Here is a 24688-nt window from a genome sequence, read left to right on the forward strand (position 1 = left end):
CCAGATGAAATGTTTTTTTTTTATCAACTAAATATCCTAAGGTGCCACATTCAAGGATGGGGCCACCACAAAATGATTACACAAGCCTTTCTGTATGCACCATGTAACATTTTATTCCACACACATGTGTAGTTATACCACACGCCTCTTTATTTATTCACTTTTAGAGCAATATAGTCATTATTAATAAGGTGATTTGTCGCATGTTCCATGGTCCATAGTTAAATGATGGTGTTCTGGCCCATCATCTAATGCAATGGTTCTCAACCAGTGGTCCATGGACCACCAGTGGTCCTTGAGGGGGTTCCAGGTGGTCCCCAGCTAAATGATGGAGAGTTGGTAACCAAATGGACCCTTATAGATCTTTAACTCTTGAGAGCGTAAAATGAAACCAAATAGACCCTTGTGGGTCCATTTGGTTTCATTTTACTCTCTCAAGAGTAAAATTATTGTTAAACATCAGCATTACTTAATTTACAAGAAGTATACAAAATTAGAGAATGTAGAAGAATTGTTATTTTGATCAACGTTTGCCAGTTATCTCTCCTGTGGCACCAACATCAATACAGCATGGAATCGTGGACAAAATCTGTTACAACGATAACAAAAAAGCTTTGGGTCTGAGAGTCTAAATCTCACCAAATGGTGGTCCGTGGCTCAAATGCCGAATGAATAATGGACCTTGATATGAAAAGGGTTGAAAACCACTGGTCTAATGGCTTAGGAAAAAAATAGAATTTGGGCCGGGGCCAAACTTACTTGCTGACCCCTGGTGTCGAGCGGAAAAAAGGAGGGGGCCTAGTATAGAACCCTGGGGAACCTTACGAGCCAGTGTGCAGCCTGAGGTTCTCAGACTGATAAATGAATGTCTTCTAAATCTCTGTCTTCTTTTAAATCCCTTCAACGCACTTTCATTGGAAGGCTTCTGGCTTGAAAATCCAGTTACACTGCTGTAACACTGCTGTAACACTGCTGTAACACTGCTGTAACACTGCTGTAACACTGCTGTAGTGACGTTTTTTCCCTGTTGTTTGGTGTGACTCATGGTCACACCATGGCAAACCCCTGAATAGCGTTTGTGCCAAGTTTGGTGCGGATTGGAGCAACGGTGGGCCTGTGGCCCCTGCGGGGCCCTGACTTGGCCCCTGGGGAACGCACTGACGATCATGATGATCCACCCAAGTTTGGTGCGGATCGGAGCAGCAGTTTGATTGATTGAATACTTTATTAGCTGTTTTCAAAAAAAGCACACAGTGTGAAGTGGGCGGTGTGGTCACAGTGATGGAAGTGATTCACTTTAAAAAAAACATAACAATATTTTTTTAAGTCCATACTGCTATTCATAGGGCTGCACATGTGTCATGTGTTTTGCTAGCGGCTAGCCAATCACAGTCCTGAATTTGCAAAGTCACATTACAGCTAGTGGTGATGACACTAGCTGTAATGTGATTGGCTAACTTTGCAAAAGTATAGATTTGCATTGACTGTGGAAGGGTTAGCGTTGTAGACTGCGTTGTAGAAAAAAAAAGAAAGTGCGCCTCACAAGTCCAGATATTACGTTTGTGACCACCGTTTTTTTATATTTTATAATATAGGTCTAATAAAATGTTAACTTTTCCAGATGGCGAAAGTGGAGCAGCGTTTTGGACAGAGAGATGGCTCGGACCAGAACTTCGACTACATGTTCAAGTTGCTGATCATCGGCAACAGCAGCGTGGGCAAGACCTCCTTCCTGTTCCGCTACGCAGACGACTCCTTCAGCAACTCCTTCGTCAGCACGGTGGGCATCGACTTCAAAGTGAAGACCGTCTACCGCAACGAGAAGAGGGTCAAGCTGCAGATATGGGTCAGTACGGGATGCATGTGTTCATTTAGTTTTGGTCCATGGCAGGGGTCTTCAACGTTTTTCAGGCCAAGGACCCCTTATAGCTGAGAGAGAAATGAAGCAGGGACCCCCCCCCCCCCCACACACTACATGTTGTATAAAATGTGTTGCAGATTTCATAGCTTCATAGACTTGTTTGACATCACTATCATCAGTGTTGTGTACATTCATGTTTTGTGTTTGTTTACACATTATCTTTTCTATTAATATGTTGGATTCATGTTAATGGGTATTTTAAGACATTTAACTACTTAAACCCTCAATACTTTGTAAATTTGACTCTTGGCTCTGTACTTGGTCCGCTCTTTTGTTCCTCTACATCTCACCTCTTTGCGGAAAACAATGCGTCGCACTGTGACACATTGTGAGTTTGTAGATTGTTCCGTTAATGTCGCCCCCAGAATAGAGAAGCTAGGGTTCATGTGGTTAATGTAAAAGAAAAAAGGCAAAGCAAAAATTTGGCAGCCCCCCTGTAGTAACTCTGAGGGACTCCCTAGGGGTCCCAGACAGCCTGTTAAAGCCGTATGATTATCTATCTCTGAAATATAGAAAAGAAACACATTATAAAATGACATTTAAATACAATTAAAATAGTTTTAAAATGTTAACAATAGAAAATGAGGAGCTAAAATGTAACAGGTTCTATTTATGAAGCTAACGTTACAGCGCTGCTCATGAAATGAATTCAAACGTCAGTAAAAGCCAGCATCAAACAGAAAGGTCTTCATCTTTGATTTAAAAGAACTGAGAGTTGTAGCAGACCTGCGCTTTTCTGGTTGTTTGTTCCAGATATGTGGTGGATAAAAACTGAACTGAACACGCTTCTCCACGTTTAGTTGTGATTCTGGGGACAGAGAGCAGAACTGTCAGGGTGGTTCATCATATCCCACAATATCAGAAATGTGTTTTACATAGGCAATTGGCGCTGGGTTTTTGCCCTAAACCAATTCAGTGATTAAGCCAGTGGTTCCTAAACTTTTTCATGTCAAGGACCCCCAAATGGATATGTATTTGGCCCCCATCTGAAAAGGTTTTGTGCCAGAAGATTTGTGCTAAAAATATTTCCAAAACTTTCAAGATTTTTTGAAAAATATTCAAAAATAGCAGATGTACCTGTATATCTGCTATTTTTTAACAGCCAAATTTAACTGGGGACCCCCTGGTTGGTTTGAGGGGGCCAGCAGTTTGAGAACCATTGGCTTAAACGACAGTAGCATTTTTAAATAAATCATTTTTTACCCTTACAGTAGTCGAGTCTGCTGAATATAAATGGAGGCGTTTGTTTTTCTTCTAAATCCTGCTGAGACATAAATGCTTTAATCCGTGATAAATTATTAAGGTGATAGTAGGCCGACTTTGTAATTGTGTTAATGCGGCTGTTAAAATTCAGCTCTGAGTCCATGACGCCACCAAGGCTTTTGGCTTGGATTGTGGTTTTTAACATTACTGATTGAAGCTGAGCGCTGACTTTTAATCATTTCTCCTTGGCTGCAAAAGCAATTACTTGAGTTTTGTCTTCATTTAATTGAAGAAGTCTGGCACATCCAATCTTTGATTTGTTCAATGCATTTACTCTGTGCTTGTGTGACGGTGGCCAGGTTGTCACATGTAACTTGCCACTTCTTTTTAGAATGCTGACACTCTTTACTTTGTCTCAATAATAAATAAATAACAATACACATTAAACTCACAACAATAAAATATCAGTTGCACGGTAAAGTGCGGGGTGCGTAATTACTGTGAGAATAATACTGTTTGTTAGGTACTGCAAGACTATGCCACCTTTTTATTTAAGAGGTAGGGTCCTCTGTAACACTCTTTCTTAGGCTATTCACAGGTTCGAGTTTACCCAGGTAAGTACAATACTTTTAAATGAGAACAACACTTCAACACATATCCCTTGGAGAAAGCTGGACGGAAACAGGTTTGTATAAAAAGGTAATCTATTTTATTAAGCTAATACAGTGGCGTCTATAAGCCATAAAATATTGAAAAGCATAAACAAAATATAACACTAATTCTAAAACCTCAACCTCCTAATGCGCCCACTAACTAACTAAAATACAGGAATACAGACAATCACCAAACACTAAAAACAGACAGGGCTTGTGCAAACTATAGCAAATAAATAATGAATTTAGCGTTAAAGTGCCAACTATTACTGAAGCAGTAAAGTGCCAAGTGCCAATTCATTTGCTATATGTCATATACTCATCACGGTTCAATGCAAAAGGTGGGAATGTCCTTATATGGGGTTTAACTGGAGCGGGGGTTTAGGCCAGGAATCACTGTCTCTTCTTGTCTTCGTGCGTATTGCCTGCAATCATAGAAACTAGAACCAGTTCATCTGTTCAGGTATATTTCACATATGAGGTTTAGGACCGTGGGTTTATAAAGGTAACGTTGCATAGAAGGACACTTACTCGCCCGCCAGACTGTACGTCTGGCTTTGAGGGTGTGAAGCGCGCAACGTTATCGCCACTGGACCTCTCCTCCGTTCCTTGGTTCGTCTGTCTGTCCTCCCCGTCTCCGCTGCTACAGCGCCGTCTGCTCACCGTCCGCTGCTGGTGGCTTGGTACGTGCCGCGATCACTGTATTCCCCACCTCTGCTCCGTGGTATGTCTGCTCCTCCTGTGCACAACCGTCCCTTCTGGCTGTCACTTCCACACTGCCCTGTATGCCTGTCTCTCTCCTGTTCGAATGGCCCGCGCCTACTTTTGTATTTGTGGCGGCCACACCCTACTCCGCCCTCATTTGCTCTGCCACCAGCGTGACCTGGGGACATTGGCCGTCTGGAGTCACAAGGTCAATGTCACGCAGCCTATAGGGGAGTCCAATGTCAAGTGGCTCGGGGACCGGGGGGAAATACATTGTCAACCATAAAACATGCAGTGCAGAAATACATTTAAGAGAATGATGTTTTTAAGTGCATAATACAGGTTTTTCATCATCAATAAAAAATGTTACAAAATGGTTTCACCCCCTGCTTTGACCCTGTCACATCCCCCCCCACTTTTCCGTTGCCAGTCCCTGCAACTGTCCCTAATCATGTCCATACCTCTGGGGTGGCTGGCCTATATTTGCTCTTCCCGAGCGCCGTGGCTCGTCTGGTGCTCTCGGGACGGAGAAAAACCCATAGTACTGCGGCGTTGTTGCTTCTACCTGCTCGGGCTGCACTACAGCTGGGGGGTCCTCGTGGGGCGACCTGGGGGCTACACACACTTTCAACGCATTTCTATGTATGGTCTTTTCTCGCCCCCCCCTTCTCGGGTCTAACTCGGTACACCAACCCCGTAGCTCCCACCTGTTCCATCACTGCGTAAGGCTCGGGGTCCCACCACGTACTCAATTTCCCCTGCCCGTCCCTCTTCCGATTCCTAATCCACACTCGTTCTCCTGGTAATAACGGCGTAATACCGGCCCTACGGTCATAAACCTGTTTTCTCCTCGTCGCTGCTTCCTCCATCCTCTCCCCTGCTGTCCTATAGGCGGTCGCCATTCGCTGCTGGTGGTCCCGTACCCAACCACCCACCTCCATGCGATTTTGCGCCGTCTGCACCCCTAACTGGACATCTACAGGGCGCCTCAAGTGTCGGCCAAACATCAAATAAGCGGGGGCATAACCCGTAGCGCTGTGGATCGTGTTGTTATATGCGTGAACTAGTTCGGGCAAGTGCTCATTCCATCTTCCCTGTTTATCAGTGTCTAGCGAGCGTAACATGTTCAATAACGTCTGATTAAACCGTTCCACCGCACCGTTCCCAGCCGGGTGGTACGGAGTGGTGCGACTTTTTGCAATACCATAAGTCTGACATAAATGGTGCATTAACTCGGACTCGAAGTTGGGGCCTCGATCCGAGTGGAACCGGGCCGGGCACCCGAACGGCTGGATGATGTGCGTCCATAACGCGCGGACAGTGGTTTGCGCAGTCTGGTCACGGGTGGCAATAGCCCAACTAAACCGGGTGAATAAGTCAGTAGCCACCAGAATATTCTGCCACGCATCAGCAGGCCTACCTAGTGTGAGGAAATCAATAGCTATTACTTCTAAGGGATATGAGACTTCAAAGGGTTGTAAGGGGGCCCGGGGCTCTGACCTGTTCCTCTGCAGGCTGCAGGCGACACAACCCTGTTGTAACTGACGCACCGCTCCCTCCATGCCTGGCCAATAGAACCGACGCCGCAGCTGGGCCAAGGTCCTCTCCAACCCAGCATGCGCCGCGGCCGCGTGGATCCCTTTCCACACCTCCTCTCTGCGTGAACCTGGACAAATGATCTGTGAGTATTGTTCTTTGGTATAGGGATCGGTCACTTTCCTATATAACACATGATTTTGTATGATCAATTTGTTCCACTGGCGTAACAGTTGCCGCGCTCCTCTAGTCCAATTCTTCCTCTCCACCATATTAGGAGCTCTCCCTCGTTCCACACACCTCTTCACTACGCGCACATCTGGATCCCGATCCTGCGTCTCTCTCCACTCATCCTCCCTCGCTGCTGGTGTCAGCTGTACAGCCGCCACGTCTACAGGCTGTATTGGGAACCGCGATAGGGCGTCAGCGTTTGCGTTGTTTTTGCCCGGTCGGTACTTAATGTCGAACGTGAAGGACGCAAGCTGAGCAGCCCACCGTTGTTCCACAGCTCCCAATCTAGCCGTTTGGAGATGCGCAACGGGGTTATTATCCGTGAATATAGTGAACTGCGCGCCAGTGAGGTAATCTTTAAACTTCTCGGTCACGGCCCACTTAAGGGCCAAAAGCTCCAGTTTGAAGGAGCTGTAGTTCGCATCGTTTTGCTCAGTTGGGTGTAAACTACGGCTCGCATACGCTATTACACGTTCATGACCATCTTGGACCTGCGCTAAAACTGCCCCCAATCCACGGCCACTTGCATCGGTGTAAACCACGAAAGGCTTGGTATAATCGGCATAGGCTAACACCGGAGCTTGTGTGAGGGCACTCTTTAACGCATCAAACGCCCGCTGGCACTCTAAAGTCCACTCTACTTTACACTGGTGTGATTTTACATCGTTCTGGATTCCTATCAATAGGTTGTTTAAGGGCCGTGCCATGGCGGCAAAAGAGGACACGAAACGCCTATAGTAGCCCGCTAAACCTAGAAAAGCGCGGACCTCGCGGACCGTAGAGGGGGGTGTCCAGTCTCGCACCGCTGCCACTTTCTCCGGATCAGGTCGCACTCCCTCTTGGTCTACTACATGGCCCAGGAACTTCACTTCCCTCCGCAGAAGTTTGCATTTGTCTAACCGCAGCTTCAGTCCATGTCTCCACAGGCGCTGGAATACGAGCTCGAGGTGCTGTAGGTGAGAAGAGAAGTCAGGTGAATATACTATAATGTCATCAAGATACACTAGCAAGGATTCCGTCACCTGACCACTCAAACACTGCTGCATCAGTCTCTGAAAGGTCGCGGGGGCATTACACAGCCCAAACGGCATACGCTGAAATTCGAATAGCCCCAGGGGGGTCGTAAAGGCGGTCTTCTCCCGGTCCCGGGGATCCATTCCTACTTGCCAGTAGCCACTGGCCAGGTCCAACGTGGAGAACCACTGCGCTTTCGTCAGGCTGGTGAGCGTCTCTTCTATTCGGGGTAGGGGGAAGGCATCCTTGTGCGTCACGGCGTTCAGCTTTCTGTAGTCAACACAGAACCTCCAGCTGCCATCCTTCTTCTTAACCAGTACTATAGGTGCTGCCCACGGACTGCAACTCTCCTTGATGACTCCCTTCTCCAACATCTCGTTCAGCAGGGTCTTCATCTCCCGGTACATGGAGGGCGGCAGCGGCCGGTGCCTCTCTCGTATGGGCGCAGCGTCTCCGGTCGGTATCTGGTGCTGCACGGCATCCGTCTGTCCGAAGTCTTCATCATGGATGGCGAACACCTTCTTCCACCTGCATAACATCTCGTGCAGCTCCTTTTTCTGCGCCTCCGGCAGGTCATCACGCTCCGTCAACACCTCCATCTCTTCTGGCAGGGTCTTCGGTGGTCCATCATCCTCCACACTAATTACGGCCACTTCCACCTCTCCGTCGGTCCCCAGGGACAGGCTCAGGTCCCTGCCGCCTCGGACATCGGCTTCTTCTACTGGGTACAGCCTCCCCAGTTTCTGGTGGCGGTCCAGGACCAGACTATAGGCGTGTGGATTACATACTCGTATGGGAACGCGTCCGTGGCGCACCGTGACGAGGGCACGGGCCACTCCCAAATCCTTTCCATCTGGCAAGGCTTCCATCAAGGCCTCGTAGTCCGCTCCTTTTGGTCCTCTCCAAGCGCGGCCCCAGATCATCACTTCACTCTGCGCGGGGATTCGAATCCTCCGCCGGCCGACAGGCCATACGTAACCTATGGACCCATCTCCATTCGTCACTGCCTCCACCCTCCTACAGGTGGCGAATGCGTCCTTCCACAGCGTCCTTCCCTGCTGACATGAGGACACAGGCCTCCCAGGCCGTTTAAAGAGGGCATGCCATACAGCGTTCACGACATTCATCCCAATAATCAGTGGCTGCGTACAATGTTCATCTTTAACAATTACGACCCCTCTCCCTGGTATCTTCCTTCCTTCCAGTTCTAGGTCCAATATGGCATAGCCAGTATAAGGTAAGTCAAGACCGTTAGCGGCGCGTAATTTAAATACAAGGGGTTCGTTCCCCAATGTCAGGTGCGAGAATCTTTTCTCAAATAAGCTCTGCTGCATTAAAGTAACTTGTGACCCAGTATCCAGTAACCCCCTTAATTGGACTCCTCCCATGGTGATCCCAATTGTCGGACAATCTCCGATAAATACATCATTAGCCCTTGATCTGGCGAGTGTGCGCTGTACCCCTGTCCCCCGGACCTCGGCGACAGGGTGTGCTAGTTTAAATGGTTGGAGTCGGATTTACAAAACCGGGCAATGTGCCCGGACTGCCTACAGTTCCTACATATCGGCCTACCTCCCTCATCCCACTCGTTGCGTTGGTAAGGCGCCCGGCGTCGTTCAGGTGGGGGTGAAGCGCGGGTTCGTGGATCGGTGGTGTCGGGTCGAAGGAGCGGTCGAATCTCCTTCATCAGCTCCTGCGTAAACCCCTGCATTTGTGATTTGACGTCCGCCATAATCTCCTGTTTCAGTTTTTCTCTCCATTCAGGTTCCTGTGAGGTGTGTGGGATAGAGACAGGTTTAACAGCATGGCACAAGATGTCAGTAGCTCCTTCTCGTCTATGTTCGGTGTCTAGTAGGAAGGCCTCGTCTTTTAGAGCTGCGAAGTCTTCGGTGGGGTTTCGACGGGCATATATTCTCAAGGCTTGGCCCAGAGGGCCTTCAGACAGCCCCACAAGCAACTGCTCTCGCAGAATGGCATCGGAGGGAGCGGTGTCTGGGTCGAGCCGCCGCAGCCCGCAGAACAACTCCCTAAGCCTCAGAATATAAGCCTGCACATTTTCGCCTGCGCGCTGCGCACAGCCATAAAACAAGGCACGAGCTTGGGAAGCAGAGATGGATGATTTATATAGGTTATCTAGACATTTGAAAACTTTAGCCACTGTGTTTCGGTCTTCCCTGTCAATCACACTAATTTGTCGTTTAGCTTCTTCCGTAAGGGTTTGCACTACAAAAGCAACTTTTTTCTCTTCCGTCAATTCTTGAGTGCCCAATAATCCTTTAATCTGTTCTTTCCAATCTCTATATTTCTCCTCACCTTCTGTGCCCGAAAATTTGGGTAACCACGGGGCCCCTGGATACACTGGCATCATCATCATTACTTTTCCCAAAAACAAAAACAAAAAGCAGCAAAACAGCAAAATATCAGTACAATTTCTCTTAGGGATTTGTTTGTGTTGTTCTCTACCCAGTCCTGCCGCGCTACGCCAAATATGTGACGGTGGCCAGGTTGTCACATGTAACTTGCCACTTCTTTTTAGAATGCTGACACTCTTTACTTTGTCTCAATAATAAATAAATAACAATACACATTAAACTCACAACAATAAAATATCAGTTGCACGGTAAAGTGCGGGGTGCGTAATTACTGTGAGAATAATACTGTTTGTTAGGTACTGCAAGACTACGCCACCTTTTTATTTAAGAGGTAGGGTCCTCTGTAACACTCTTTCTTAGGCTATTCACAGGTTCGAGTTTACCCAGGTAAGTACAATACTTTTAAATGAGAACAACACTTCAACACATATCCCTTGGAGAAAGCTGGACGGAAACAGGTTTGTATAAAAAGGTAATCTATTTTATTAAGCTAATACAGTGGCGTCTATAAGCCATAAAATATTGAAAAGCATAAACAAAATATAACACTAATTCTAAAACCTCAACCTCCTAATGCGCCCACTAACTAACTAAAATACAGGAATACAGACAATCACCAAACACTAAAAACAGACAGGGCTTGTGCAAACTATAGCAAATAAATAATGAATTTAGCGTTAAAGTGCCAACTATTACTGAAGCAGTAAAGTGCCAAGTGCCAATTCATTTGCTATATGTCATATACTCATCACGGTTCAATGCAAAAGGTGGGAATGTCCTTATATGGGGTTTAACTGGAGCGGGGGTTTAGGCCAGGAATCACTGTCTCTTCTTGTCTTCGTGCGTATTGCCTGCAATCATAGAAACTAGAACCAGTTCATCTGTTCAGGTATATTTCACATATGAGGTTTAGGACCGTGGGTTTATAAAGGTAACGTTGCATAGAAGGACACTTACTCGCCCGCCAGACTGTACGTCTGGCTTTGAGGGTGTGAAGCGCGCAACGTTATCGCCACTGGACCTCTCCTCCGTTCCTTGGTTCGTCTGTCTGTCCTCCCCGTCTCCGCTGCTACTGCGCCGTCTGCTCACCGTCCGCTGCTGGTGGCTTGGTACGTGCCGCGATCACTGTATTCCCCACCTCTGCTCCGTGGTATGTCTGCTCCTCCTGTGCACAACCGTCCCTTCTGGCTGTCACTTCCACACTGCCCTGTATGCCTGTCTCTCTCCTGTTCGAATGGCCCGCGCCTACTTTTGTATTTGTGGCGGCCACACCCTACTCCGCCCTCATTTGCTCTGCCACCAGCGTGACCTGGGGACATTGGCCGTCTGGAGTCACAAGGTCAATGTCACGCAGCCTATAGGGGAGTCCAATGTCAAGTGGCTCGGGGACCGGGGGGAAATACATTGTCAACCATAAAACATGCAGTGCAGAAATACATTTAAGAGAATGATGTTTTTAAGTGCATAATACAGGTTTTTCATCATCAATAAAAAATGTTACAAAATGGTTTCACCCCCTGCTTTGACCCTGTCACACTTGTATAGGGCCGTAGTCCCCTGCTGATATGGTTATGTAAATGTTTGTGTGTTGTCTGCTTAATTAGGGTAGCATATGTTATTGTTTTCCATAATCTGAGACCGTGTGGGGGTGGATGTTTATCAGAAGAGGCCCCAGTATGGAGTCTTTAGGAACCCTGCATGTAATTTGTGTCGGCTCAGATGTGTAAGTAGTCCCTTTCCTTTAAGATTCAAACCAGTTTAGTACTGTCCCAGAAAGTCCCACCCAGTTTCCCAGTCATGCTAGTAATATTGAGATCCAGTAGTACTAAAAAAAGACTAAAAAGCCGCCACTGTCTGTGTTTAAGTGGATGAACAAGAGCAGTGTCAGTGCTGTGGTGTGGTGTCTCCACAGCACTGAGTAAGAATCCTTACTGAAGATAGAAAAGTGTTGTTCAGTGTCAAGACGTTGTTCAGTTATTGAAAAACGGTGGTGATGATGATGATGATAATGATGATGATGATGATAATAATTCATCAAATGTAGATAAACTAGCACTTTTCTAGTCACTCAAAGTCGTTTTACAAAATGAAACTAACAAAAACAACTTTGAGAAATAACTAAAAAAGGCTCAAAGCTGAGCAAACGAAAACATTCAAACTAAAAGGCAAAGGGGGGGATTAGAATTAGGCGGGGAATGCAAGTCTGAAAAGGAGGGTTTTTGAGGGTGGTCTTAAACATGGCAAGGGTGGGGGCAGCTTTGATGTGAGCTGGGAGTGAGTTTCAAAGGGAGGGGGCTGCAACTGAGAAAGCCCTGTCACCCCAGGTTCCTCGTTTTGTCTTGGGGACATGATGATGATGATGATGATGATAATGATGATGATGATGATGATTTCACTTAACCCGTTAAAACCAGGAAAGAATCTGTGTCATTTTAGTTCTAGTTTTTCAGGAAACTATTTTCTGATTTAGAACAGCGGTTCTCAAACATAACAGACAAGCTCACAGCGCTGGGAGCTTGTACATCTGCTATTTTTAGAAAAATCTGGAAAGTGTTTTAATAATTTAGATTTTTTTTAACCCAAATCTTCTCTTCTTGGGGTCCCTGGCACAAAACATTTTCAGATGGGGGTGCGCGGCCAAATACATATCATTTTGGTGGTCCTCCTTGGTACGAAAACGTTTGAGAGTATACTGATTTGGAAGGCATTTGTAGAATCGGCCTCAGGTCTTAATGGGTTCAAAACGGGAGGTTTGACAAGGGCCTATAATTGTCCATTAGTGACGTGTCTTTTGTAAGAGTGCTGCTTGATGACTGCATTTTGCAGGGTCTGTTGGAAGCAGCCTGAGAGAAGAAGAGATGTGTTGACAGTTTGCAGAAGATGTGAAACATTTAGGAAAAAAGGCCTGTTGGCAGAATATCAAGGCAGCAGGAGGAGGATTTATAGATGTTGTAGCATACCCTCCAAGCTAACAGTCTGCCTGTTAATCTTCTCACACACACACACACACACACACACGCACACACGCACGCACGCGCGCGCACACACACACACACACACACACACACACACACACACACACACACACACACACACACACACACACACACACACACACACACACACACACACACACACACACACACACACACACACACACACACACACACACTACATGACACATCTCTCACAGAGTCACAGCTGACCCTGGCAGTCTGTGACTCTGCCATCTTCTCTTTTCCCTGTCTCTCTCTGTCTCTGTCTGTCTGTCTTTCTCTCTCTGTCTCTGTTTCTATGTCCCTCTTTCTATGTCTCTCTCTCTTTCTCTCTTCCTCTCTCTCTGTCTGATTGATTATTGAAAATTGTATTAGTCAGAAATGTCAGCAGCATGTGGTAGCCCTACAGTTAGATATTAAGGCTAAAAGGTAACACAAAAAAGTCCTGGGACTTGGTTCCATTGTGGTCTCTCTCTTTCTGTCTCTCCGTCGGTCCGTCCATCCGTCTGTCGGTCCGTCTGTCTCTGTCCGATACTCTTGTGATACTCTTCCAGGCCAAACGTCTGCTGACACAGTTTTAAACTGTGTTTCTGGGTCTGTAAAGAACAAGCTGCAGGACAGTGTAGGTCATGAAGGGACTGACGGCAGAGCGCCTTAAAGGCCTGATTAAGGCCTGATTAAGGCCTGATTAAGGCCTGATTAAGCTCACAACACGTCGCGTTGTGAGCTTGTCGATCTGCTATTTTCGGCAAAAGCTTTCCCCACAACAACAGAAAACATAAAATACACTAGTATAGAGCCCTGAGGGACTCCGCTAAACCATATGGGGTTTAAGTGGTTATACTGCTACTGTCTGCATCCGTGCAGCGTGTGAGGGTCGAATGGACAGGGGATGCAATTGTGGTTGTAATTTTTCTCCGCAATGTGTTGTGTACAGAAGCACTGATGTATGTTCAAGAGCAGTGTTCATTTTGTCGACTAAATGAAACTAAATAAAAACTAGGCTATGATGACTAAAACTATATGACTAAATGTATTGACAATTTTGTCAACAAATACAAACCAGACGAAAATGTTTGGGAGGGTCTGACTAGTGGAGAAGAGATCCAATAGAACTAAGACCAGTCATTTTGTGCTTGGTTGCATCACGCGGCCCGCCAAAATAAAATGTACTCGACTAAATCAACCGTAGAGTTTGACTAAAATCGTATGACATTTTGGCTACTAAAACTAGACTAAAACTAATTGCAGATGACTAAAATGTGACTAATCCTCAAAAGACTACGACTAAAGCTAAATCAAAATTTGCTGTCAAAATTAACACTGTTTCAAGAGCAACACAAGCTGCACTCAATGCAATAGAATCTAATGACCTACTTCCACACAACTGAAGGACTTGTGTCATGGCAAGAGGCCGTTGTGAGAAGAGCTCTACTGCCATAGTTAACTCTAAGCTGTGTTGATTATTCCTGCATTCCTGTGATTCTCTGAAGACCTCCGATGCAAATAAATTTCCTTCAGAAAAGCTGCGCGAGAGCTTTTTTGCCATAGGCTGTGAAATAAAAGAAATAGACGAGAAAGAAAAGTGACATTTACGCAACCTTTTGATGATTTGCCGATTGACAACGCGTGACCTTGTCTGTTGGAAACCTCGTCCGCAGGAACAAGGCTGCAGCCAGCGGGCGGAACAGAAATCGATAGGTCACCACCTTCGGCGCAACTCGGGTGCCTTTCACACCTCAAGTCCTCTAAAAAGCTCTGGTCGGATCAAGAACCTGACACACGCTCAAACTTGGGAAAATCACTTCATTGCCCTAGTCACTGGAGGAAGTGGGGAGAATGAGGTTTGTGTTAATCTCGTGGGATAGTTGAGATGTTTTACTTAAATGCACATTTTCGGCCACTATTTTCCGTCTCTCGAAGAGTTTGTTCAGCCATCTTTCCCCTTCCCCAGTTGTAGTAGTTAAACACTACTCCAGCCTCAGAGCACTCCATTGAGGAACACTACACAACGGATATTTATATGAACCAGAATACACTATACTTTTACTTTATTTGACTCTAGTTTGCTGATCAAATAATGCACATCAACCGGTTGTTTTGAATGTGTCGTGGGGGAAACAATACACACTTGCAGAGCCTGGAATAGGCTACAGGCTATTTGTTCCGTTCAGCAGATTGTCCTCAACATGTGTTCACATACTGTACAGAAAAAAGGCCTGTTGGCATATGATTTATTCAAATCCTTTCTTGTTAAATCTGTTTTTTTGATTCTGTTCTGCTTGTGTTCCATTTAGTAAACCTGCAAGCATGCATCATGTAGATACATGGGTGCATCCATGTAGACTTTGGATGCACCCGTTTGTTCCATCGTAGACCTGCGAAGCAGCAGTGTCTGACAGGCGGTTACATGTCATTGTTCCGACATGTTAGGTGCTTAATCATTCACTCATTTAAACAAACTGCTTTAACATTCATTCAGATACGATTGCAGATCTGGCTGCATTGGCTATTTGGAAATAGCAGATCTACAAGCTCACAAGCGTTGCGATGCAACGCTTGTGAGCTTATAGATCTGCTATTTTCAAAATATATGAGCGCTTATGCGAGAGCATTCTCGGGAGTCGGGACCGGCGGCGCCTCTGTAATCTTCACGCTGTGGATTTATTTGGGCAACCGGGAGATTGGAGATTTAACCATCCCTGCACACACCAGCCTTCATCCATTAATGTGTATGCATTTATTCATCAATCACTCCATAAACGTTCAGATTATGAGTCTGAATCTCTCATTAACGTGGCGGCGCGGGACTCACTGCAGCCCGAGTCTCACAAGGAATACATGACTGCTTCATTTTAGTGTAACTCAAACGTGCACTGCTCGGTATGGGTTAAATACATTAATATACAAACGTATTCCATATGTGATTGGTGTCATTCATGTAGGCTACTAGCCTACTTGACAAAGATTGTACCGTTACGGAATACATGAAAGACACAGTTGGGCTTGCAAGTAGGTAGCGTGTGTGTGTGTGTGTGTGTGCGTGTGTGTGTGTGTGTGTGTGTGTGGGGGGGGGGGGGGGGCTATTTCTTATTGGCTTTCCATACATTGGCGTTTCGAGAACATTTAAAGGTGTTTCGAGAACATTTAAGGGTGTGTTATTTAAATGACGGTCGGTTTCAGCCGTCACATCTATCAAAGGACAGACGATGTGTACGCTAGGATTGGCTGTATAGGATTGCTTGATAAATGTCACTGGCGTAAGGGCGTACTGGCGTAAGGGCAAATATAAGCAAAATAATTGTACACTCCATTGATAAATGAGGGCCAGAGTACTTGGACCGCGTGGACATGAGCTGGTGATGAAATGTACGTCAGACAGTATGACGTGGCAAGTTTATATTTGGCCTCATGGTGGGCCTTTTATAAGATGATGGACAATCAAGGGAAGGGTAAAAATGAGGAGGCCTAGTGAACACAGGCCTGGGAGACTCCAGGCAACTAAGCATATCGTTGCTGTCGGGCAGGAAACCACTATCTCCATATTCTGAACTCTTTGTGTTTTTTCGTGGAAGTGGAATTTGCCTTTTATAAAATGGTGGACAAGGTAGAGGCCTCTACATTGATGTGTTCAATTCAAGAGGAGGAGATGGTTTAATAGAGATTTTATGTATGTACAATGACCAGTGCTGAATGGGTCAGTGGATCAAGTTTGTTGCTGTTTTTGTTTTCTTTGGTTTTGAGTGCACACTTTTGAGTGGTTTAATTAATGTGATTTGAAAGGTATCACTCCCTCTGTCTGTCTGTCTGTCTGTCTGTCTGTCTGTCTGTCTGTCTGTCTCTATTGTTACCTCTCTCTCTCTCTCTCTCTCTCTCTCTCTCTCTCTCTCTCTCTCTCTGTCTCTCTCTGTCTCTCTCCTCTCTGTGTGTCTCTGTCTCTGTCTCGCTCTATAAATGGTGCATTTATATCAGGGATGTCAAACATACGGCCCGCGGGCCGGATCAGGCCCGCTAACTAGTTTAATCCGGCCCGCGAGATGATTTTGCAAAGATTTAAAAAAAAACATTTTCTTTTTTTTTTTTTTTTTTTTTTTGTGCCAAAAATGTTTTAATTGTTTTTTGGCCAAGTCTACACCTGCAACCACACGTAACTTCCACTTTCCTCTTCTTCCTCCTCGTTTTTGTATTGGTATTGTTTGTGTTGGAGCGCCTCAGTGCGGCTGCAGAGTTCATGTGCAACCTCTTCCAGAGAGAGATAGAGACACTAGAAACTCTGCTGGAGACAAAACAAACTGTGTAGACTTGGCCCTTTGAAATAAAATGTAAAAAAAAAAAAAAATCTTAACGGTTATCGATTAATTAATCGGTAAGGCCTAACGGTAGGTAAACGGTTAATAAAATGTCTCCATTTGGCCATCCCTATTTGTGAAGTTTACATTTTCAGAATGTGCTTGTACTAACTAAGACTAAGTAAAGTAAACAAGGAAAACTATCTGAAGTTGTTGTTATTGTTATTATTAGTTATTATGCCATGATTTTACCGGTCCGGTACCGGTTCGGCCCTCTGGCCCTCTGGCCCTCCTCCATGTGGCCCCTGAGCTAAAATGAGTTTGCCATCCCTGATTTATATAGTAAATCTGTTTATGTGCTCTCTCTCTCTCTCTCTCTCTCTCTCTCTTCTCTCTCTTCCTTGATGAAAGTGAAAGATGGAGAACAGACATGCAGCTTGCATCGCTGGCAACGATGGTTGCCATAGCAGCTGCTCTTCGCTCTTTACACACACACACACACACACACACACACACACACACACACACACACACAAACACACACACACACACACACACACACACACACACACACACACACACACACACACACACACACACACACACACACACACACACACACACAGCTGTGGTCCATTGATGTTGGCAGAGTGCAGTGTGCTGTCAGCCTCGGTAATAGATGTGTCTTTGAAAGCCTAATCAAGCAGCAGCTTGTACTGTACAGCTGACATTTCATCTGAATGTTCACCCAGGGCACTTCTTCTAAGGACCCCCAAATTAATGTATTTGGCCACGGACCCCCACCCCGTCTGATAAGATTTTGTGCCAGGGATCCCCATACAAGATTTGTGTTGTTAAAATGTTAAAAACATATATTATTATTATTATTATTATTATTATTATTATTCTTTCAAGATTTCTTTGAAAGTAGCAGATCTACACGCTCACAACGTGTCGTGTCGTGCCACATTGTGAGCTTGTAGATCTGCTATTTTCAAATATATCTGATGTACAGTATAGGGGTTAAAGTGGCTAAACTGATTTTGATGTTAACTGCCTGTTACTCCCCGGACCCCACTTTAAGAACCAGTGCGCTGGGGTTCATGTGGTTAAAACACAAACAATGGGTCAGGACCCATTTTTGGGTCATGCAAACATTTTTTCATTTGATTTCCCCCACTTTTCTTTGGATTCTTTTCATAATCATAATTATTATTATCATTACTATTCCTAGCTATTCGATAAGGAAAGCGCTCGGGTGGCGCAGTGGTGAAGTCCATGCCCTCCACAGCAGAGGTTGTGGGTTTGAATCCATCGCATCTGGCTTTGTCGAGCGTCTATACGAACACATTTGGCCCGTGTTCATTGGTGGGAAGCCGGGCAGGGAGGGTGAAAATGGTCACTGCACGTATTCCTATTGTACACCTGTGTATACTAGTCCATACCCGTGGGGGGATATGCGCACATGATCTGGAGGTTTGTAGAATTATAGTAGGATATGTGTATATTAATAACATGTTTATGTGTATTACAGGACACAGCGGGTCAGGAGCGTTACAGAACCATCACTACAGCTGTGTGTGTATATATGTGTGTATATTAATAACATGTGTATGTGTATTACAGGACACAGCGGGTCAGGAGCGTTACAGAACCATCACTACAGCTGTGTGTGTATATATGTGTGTATATTAATAACATGTTTATGTGTATTACAGGACACAGCGGGTCAGGAGCGTTACAGAACCATCACTACAGCGTACTACAGAGGAGCCATGGGCTTCATCCTCATGTATGACATCACCAACGAAGAGTCCTTCAACGCCGTGCAGGACTGGTACGGGATTGGCCCTCACACTGTCACATGACCTGTCACATGGCAGCACGACATGCACGCACCTGCATATAAGATAAGATAAGATAAGATCTTTATTGATCCTGTGAGGGAAATTCAGTCACCAAAGGCAGCACAGCAGTTAAGATACAGTTACAGGACAAGACACAATAAAATGTACAATTTTAAATCAAGAACTTAGTAGCCTGGTAAACCATCCCGGTTGCATGAATTCACTTTATCATGTGTCTTCTGCAGACCGGTCTGGCCTCAAGCGCTGGGTGGGCGTTTGGCAAAAGTGGAAGGGCCAATCAGCGCCTGCATTCAGGGCCCTGTGATTGACAGAACCAAATGGACCCCCGTAAGGGTCCATTTGTTTCCATTTGCTCAGAGTTACAGACCTGTAAGGGTCCATTTGGTGACTTATCAAAAATGTAGCTGGGGACCCACTGAATCCAAGGCGAATTTTGAGAACCACTGCTGTTACTTCAGAGCTAGCTAATTACTGAATGAGCAGAGCGACCATGGCGTGCCTCGTTATGTTTAAACTCGTTCACGGCAATGTGTTTGCAGGGCCACCCAGATCAAGACGTACTCGTGGGACAACGCTCAGGTCATCATGGTGGGGAACAAGTGTGACATGGACATGGAGAGGGTGGTCCCCGCAGAGAAAGGAAAACACCTGGCCGAGCAATTAGGTGAGTCCATTCCTACATCGTTAATGAAAGAGGCGGAGCCTGGGCATTTTCACACTTGGGTCCTTTCAGTCCCTGAAGTGGACTTAGACCATGACTCAGCTATTTGTCATTCATACTTTATTTACGTTAACACTCTTTCAAGTGAACCAGGACCACAAATGGTAAATTTACTGTATATAGCGCCTTTATCCAAAGCTCTTTACAATGTGCATTGCATTCACTCATTCACACACAGAGGGCAGAGTAAACCATGCAAGGTATCAACCTGCTCATCACTTATTAGGGGTTCAGTATCTTATTGCTCAAGAACCCAAGGGGGAACCCGGAATCGAACCGGGAACCTTCTTCTTCCCAAGCGGCCCCGCTACCTCCCAAGCCACTGCCGCCCACAACACGGTCTAGAAGTGAAGTGCTGCAGTCGTGATGCGACAAATTGTGAGCACGTATATATCACCTATTTTTGCTAATTTCAGGGTTTTCTTTTTGAAGAATTTCACCTATATTGACACGCCCACATTATGACATAAGTAGTGTTTTGTTTTTGTTTAGCTTATACGTTATTTGAATATCCAGCAAGTTGCCCTGCCTTTAATGTGGTTAACTAAGAGAAGAATGATAAATTATCAATGACAGAGGTTTTAGTGGAATAAAATATGAATAGTTTGGCAGTCCAGATGCCAGTGTTGTGTTGCCCAGGAGGTTGTGTCATTCCAACAGAGTGTGACAGTTATGCTAAGCGGCAGTGTAACATGAGAACACAAGCACTGCTGAACCAAAAAGCGCTCCCCTGGGGGCTCTCTCTGTGTGTGTGTGTGTGTGTGTGTGTGTGTGTGTGTGTGTGTGTGTGTGTGTGTGTGTGTGTGTGTGTGTGTGTGTGTGTGTGTGTGTGTGTGTGTGTGTGTGTGTGTGTGTGTGTGTGTGTGTGTGTGTGTGTGTGTGTACGCGCGTGCGTGCGTGCGTGCGTTGCTCAGGGGCAGTGTCATTAACGATGCACTATACAGGTTTTATGTGTGCTGATGTGAGAGGTTTGTCTCATGTATGCAGAGTATGCACACATAAGCTTATAGTCTCAAACTGTCTTTTAATATCTGTACCTTTATAATGTGTTACTGTATTTACTGTATGTATGTGAGCGAGTACCACATGCAATTCTTTGTGTGTGCAAACCTACATTAACCTATACTAACCTACAGTATCCTACAGCACTTGGCCAATAAGGTGATTCTGAGAAACCTTTATAAGAGTGATCAAAGTGACACTTGATGTGGCGAACATTCCGTTGCAGTTGTTTATGTACTTTGCTGCTGTATGACCGACTCACACTTGGTCCTTGGAACTATCATAGGAGTTCCAGTGTAGTTTAGTTAGTTCAGTGATTCTCCACCGTTTTAATTTCAAGGACCCCCGGTTTGATAAACATTAGGCCACGCACCCTCGGTTCGATCTACACTGTAAAATCTCAGTGTTAATTTCACTCTGAGAGTGTACAAATGGAACCAAACTGACCCGTTCCATTTGCACACTCACACAACATTGGTTCCCCAGACCCAACGACAACGTTGAGAGCCAATGGACTACAGAGCTATGTCATCACTAGACCACTCTATAGGGGAGTCCTTTGTGACGATTCTCTCGTCACCTTTTGGTGTCACCTCAGCTCCCTTTGTAGGAACCTCGATGGAGGCGATATAAAAAAAAGAATACCGGGTACTTTTGCCCCAACGGAAAACAAAAGAAGTGGAGTGAAGTGGAGTTGATGTGGTACCATGCAGTGGGAAAGCATTCCCCTGGCGTGAAAGCTGTGTTATTGGTAAAAAAAGACAGCTTCCGGGAAAGTACATACAACCTAAACTTTTTAGGTATTCTTTACTATTTGAAAAACATTTTAAAATACCGCACAGGAGTGAAAATAGCCGATCTACATCGAAAAGTTGTGAACTTTAGATTGTTTTTTCAAAATAGTAGAAAATGTCTAACAAGTTTAGGCATTAGGGCCTCAGGTCGTTCCCAGGCCAGGGAACGAGGTTAGTGACCATATGAGTCACCAGGACCGGCAGTCCTCAGGGGTAGAGCGGCCGGATGGGAACCGTGAGGTTCCCAGTTCGATCCCGGGCTCCCCCACAGTTAATGTCGAAGCGTCCCTGAGCAAGACGCTGAACCCCTAAATGAACAGGTCGGTGCCTTGCATGGTTTCCTCCTTCATCGGTGTGTGAATGTGTGTGTGAATGGGTGAATGTAATGCACAATCTGTGTAAAGCGCTTTGGATAAAAGCACTATATAAATTCACCATTTACTCAGGGGCGTCACGGCCATTCACTGTCCGTACCACGCAACACCCTCACTCTCATAGATCCGTGATTTCAAACTTTTTGAAAAAATATATATATTAAAAAAAAAAAATTGATAATAAATCGGTAAAATCAGGCAAAAATAAGAATTAAATAACCTAACCCTAACCCTAAAACCGAAATAAAGTAACCAAAACACCGGGAAAAAACGAACAAAATCCACCCAAAAAACACACATTTTTGACAGTTACAAATGTTCGCTTGAAAAAAAATATATTCAAAGATTTGTAAAACTTTTCACGATTCTTCAAAAATAGCAGATATACAAGCTCATAGCGCGGCACTCGGTGCCGCGCTATGAGCTTGTATATCTGCTATTTTTGAATAGCCAAAGTATAAAATAAGGGGTATAGTCCACCGAAAGTCCACCCCCCCCACCTTCTGAGAGCCTGTGACGTCCCTGCATTTACCATTTATGTTTTCTCTAACCCCCCCCCCCAGGGTTCGAGTACTACGAAGCCAGCGCCAAGGAGAACATCAACGTCCGCCAGGTGTTTGAGCGTCTGGTGGACATCATCTGCGTGAAGATGTCTGAGCGCGTGGACGTGGAGGCCCCCGCCCCGCCCGGCAACACCAACACCACCCGACTCACCGACAAGCCCGCCCAGCTGCCGCAGAAGTGCTGCTGATTGGCCGCCGTCTCCCTGTTGTGTCTTTCTACGATGATTCTACTTCCTGTCATTCCTCTTTTCTCCAGCTCTCTTCTTCTTCTTCTTCTTCTTCTTCTTCTTCTTCTTCTTCTTCTTCTTCTTCTTCTTCTTCTTCTTCTTCTTCTTCTTCTTCTTCTTCTCATCTCTTTCCAAACCGGCCAAAAAGAGAAACAGCATCTGTTCTGCTGTCATTCCCTCAATCACATGATTTGTCCACATCCGTGTGAACTACAGGGCCCGACCGATACTGGACTTTTGAAGGCCGATGCCGTTCTTATTAGGTACCAAAAACAAACAAACAAAAAAAAACACATTTCTATCAATGATCTTGATCTCTAAAAAATACATTTTCACTTTGGCTACTTTACAGTTATAACTTTGTATTTTCCAAAATGACATTAGTATACTGAAACAGTAAACTTAACTGGGAATTCAATAATTATAAATAACTATTAAAAAAAAACATATGACCATGTATGAAATATGACCCCAATTTCTAAATGACCCCAAGCATCTTTTTCCTGTATTATGTCCTTAAAAAAACCATTAATTTCTCCGCATATCAGACGACATATCGGCCGGTACCGATATATATCTGTAGCAGGCCAATATTGGCTGATGATTGGCTGACCAATATCGGTCGGGCTCTAAATGTGAACAACAAATAATTAACTCTTATATTACTCTTACTACTACTACTACTACTACTACTGCTAACTAATACTACTTTACTATTACTATTACTACTACTACTACTACTTCTAGTACTACTACTACTACTGCTACTGCTACTGCTACTTCTTGTGTGTACATCTCTCTTTGTCACCCAGTCATCTGAGCTTGGCCCTGATGTGAATTGAGGGGGCGAGAGGAAGCTTAAAGCAGGGACCACTGGTAAGCACAGCACTGCCTCTCCCTGTCCTGTCCTGTGTGTGTGTGTGTGTGTGTGTGTGTGTGTGTGTGTGTGTGTGTGTGTGTGTGTGTGTGTGTGTGTGTGTGTGTGTGCGTGCGTGTGTGTGTGTGTGTGTGTGTTGCACAGCACAGTGAGACACACGTGCACCATAGCTGTTCACAATCATACGTTTACAGGGGTGAGGGTCAACAGAAGGTCATCAGTGTCTAACACCATGTGGCCAGTAAGAATCCAGAAAGGGTCCATTTTCAGCTCTTTAACTCTTGAGAGTGTCAAAGTGAGTATATATATATCTGCTCCTGGCCTTACTTACACACCGCAAAATCCTGAGTGGATTTTTGGTGTGCACAGTGCAGCTTTGTTGCACCACCAACGCACAACTCCCAGGCTGGACTGTATGTCACAGTCAACTCTGATGAAGGTTACATTTACACCCTTATTAGCCTTAAAGCACTCTGAATTACATTCTATACATGTAGGTGTACAGATCAGGTTTGAAGTATTATCAATATTAACTGATTTGAGCTTAGAACGTACTCGTCTCGTGTAGTCAGATGATCAGCGATCAGACACACGCACGCACACACACGCACACACGTTACTTTTAAGACATAAATTATGATATTATGAAACATACATTAACTACTTTAGACCTATTTTATGCATAGGCTATTCGAAAATAGCAGATCTACAAGCTCACAACGCGTCGCATCGCGACGCGTTGTGAGCTTGTAGATCTGCTATTTTCAAACATTTTAGTACTTTTACTTTTGGTACTTTAAGTGCATTTTGTTACCAATACTTTTGTACTTTTACTCAAGTCAATTTTGAATTCCGGACTTTTACTTGTAACGGAGTACTTCTATGTTGCAGTATTTATACTTTTACTTAAGTAAAACATTTGAGTACTTTTTTCCACCACTGACACACACACACACACACACACACACACACACATTAAAACCTGGGAGCTGACCAGTACAACCACAGTCTTGGTTGGCCACTGAGCGGCTCCACTGGAGCAGTCAGGGGTTCAGTGCCGCCCTTGCTCAAGGGCACTTCAGCAGTGTTAGGGGGGGGAGGGGTACGTGGTGGCCATTCGCTTCCACACACAGATTTTATTTTTTATTCCTGCCAGTCCGGGAACCTTTTGGTAACAAGAGCGCTCTTCTATGAAAATTGGTTCGGCGTTGCAGTTTGTATTTAAATGAACAAATTGTTGCCACCCATTTTTAGCCCATTCATTGAATTTAGATGTCAGGAGGAGGAGATCGCCGACTGTCTGGCTACGCGAGACTATAAAGCCGACTACATAGGATGTTTT

The 24688-nt window shown here is 45.1% G+C and overlaps 2 protein-coding genes across 2 annotated transcripts in view; one reads left to right on the forward strand and one right to left on the reverse strand.

The window, feature by feature from the left end:
- Positions 1 to 24688, reverse strand: part of LOC311052606 (ribonuclease inhibitor-like) — a 436715-nt gene that overhangs the window by 144722 nt on the left and 267305 nt on the right. The gene's annotated exons all lie outside the window — the stretch shown is intronic.
- On the forward strand, positions 1622 to 22444 carry rab3b (RAB3B, member RAS oncogene family; the record flags this gene model as incomplete). The annotated part of the gene is made up of 4 exons (XM_084067191.1): positions 1622 to 1846; positions 18639 to 18757; positions 19328 to 19452; positions 22243 to 22444. The coding sequence occupies 4 exons, from the start codon at positions 1622 to 1624 to the stop codon at positions 22428 to 22430; spliced, it is 657 nt and encodes a 218-aa protein (XP_083923317.1). The 3' UTR covers positions 22431 to 22444.

This window comes from Gymnoscopelus microlampas (assembly GCF_963454915.1).
Source record: "Gymnoscopelus microlampas genome assembly, chromosome: 9".
Taxonomy (NCBI): Eukaryota; Metazoa; Chordata; class Actinopteri; order Myctophiformes; family Myctophidae; genus Gymnoscopelus; species Gymnoscopelus microlampas.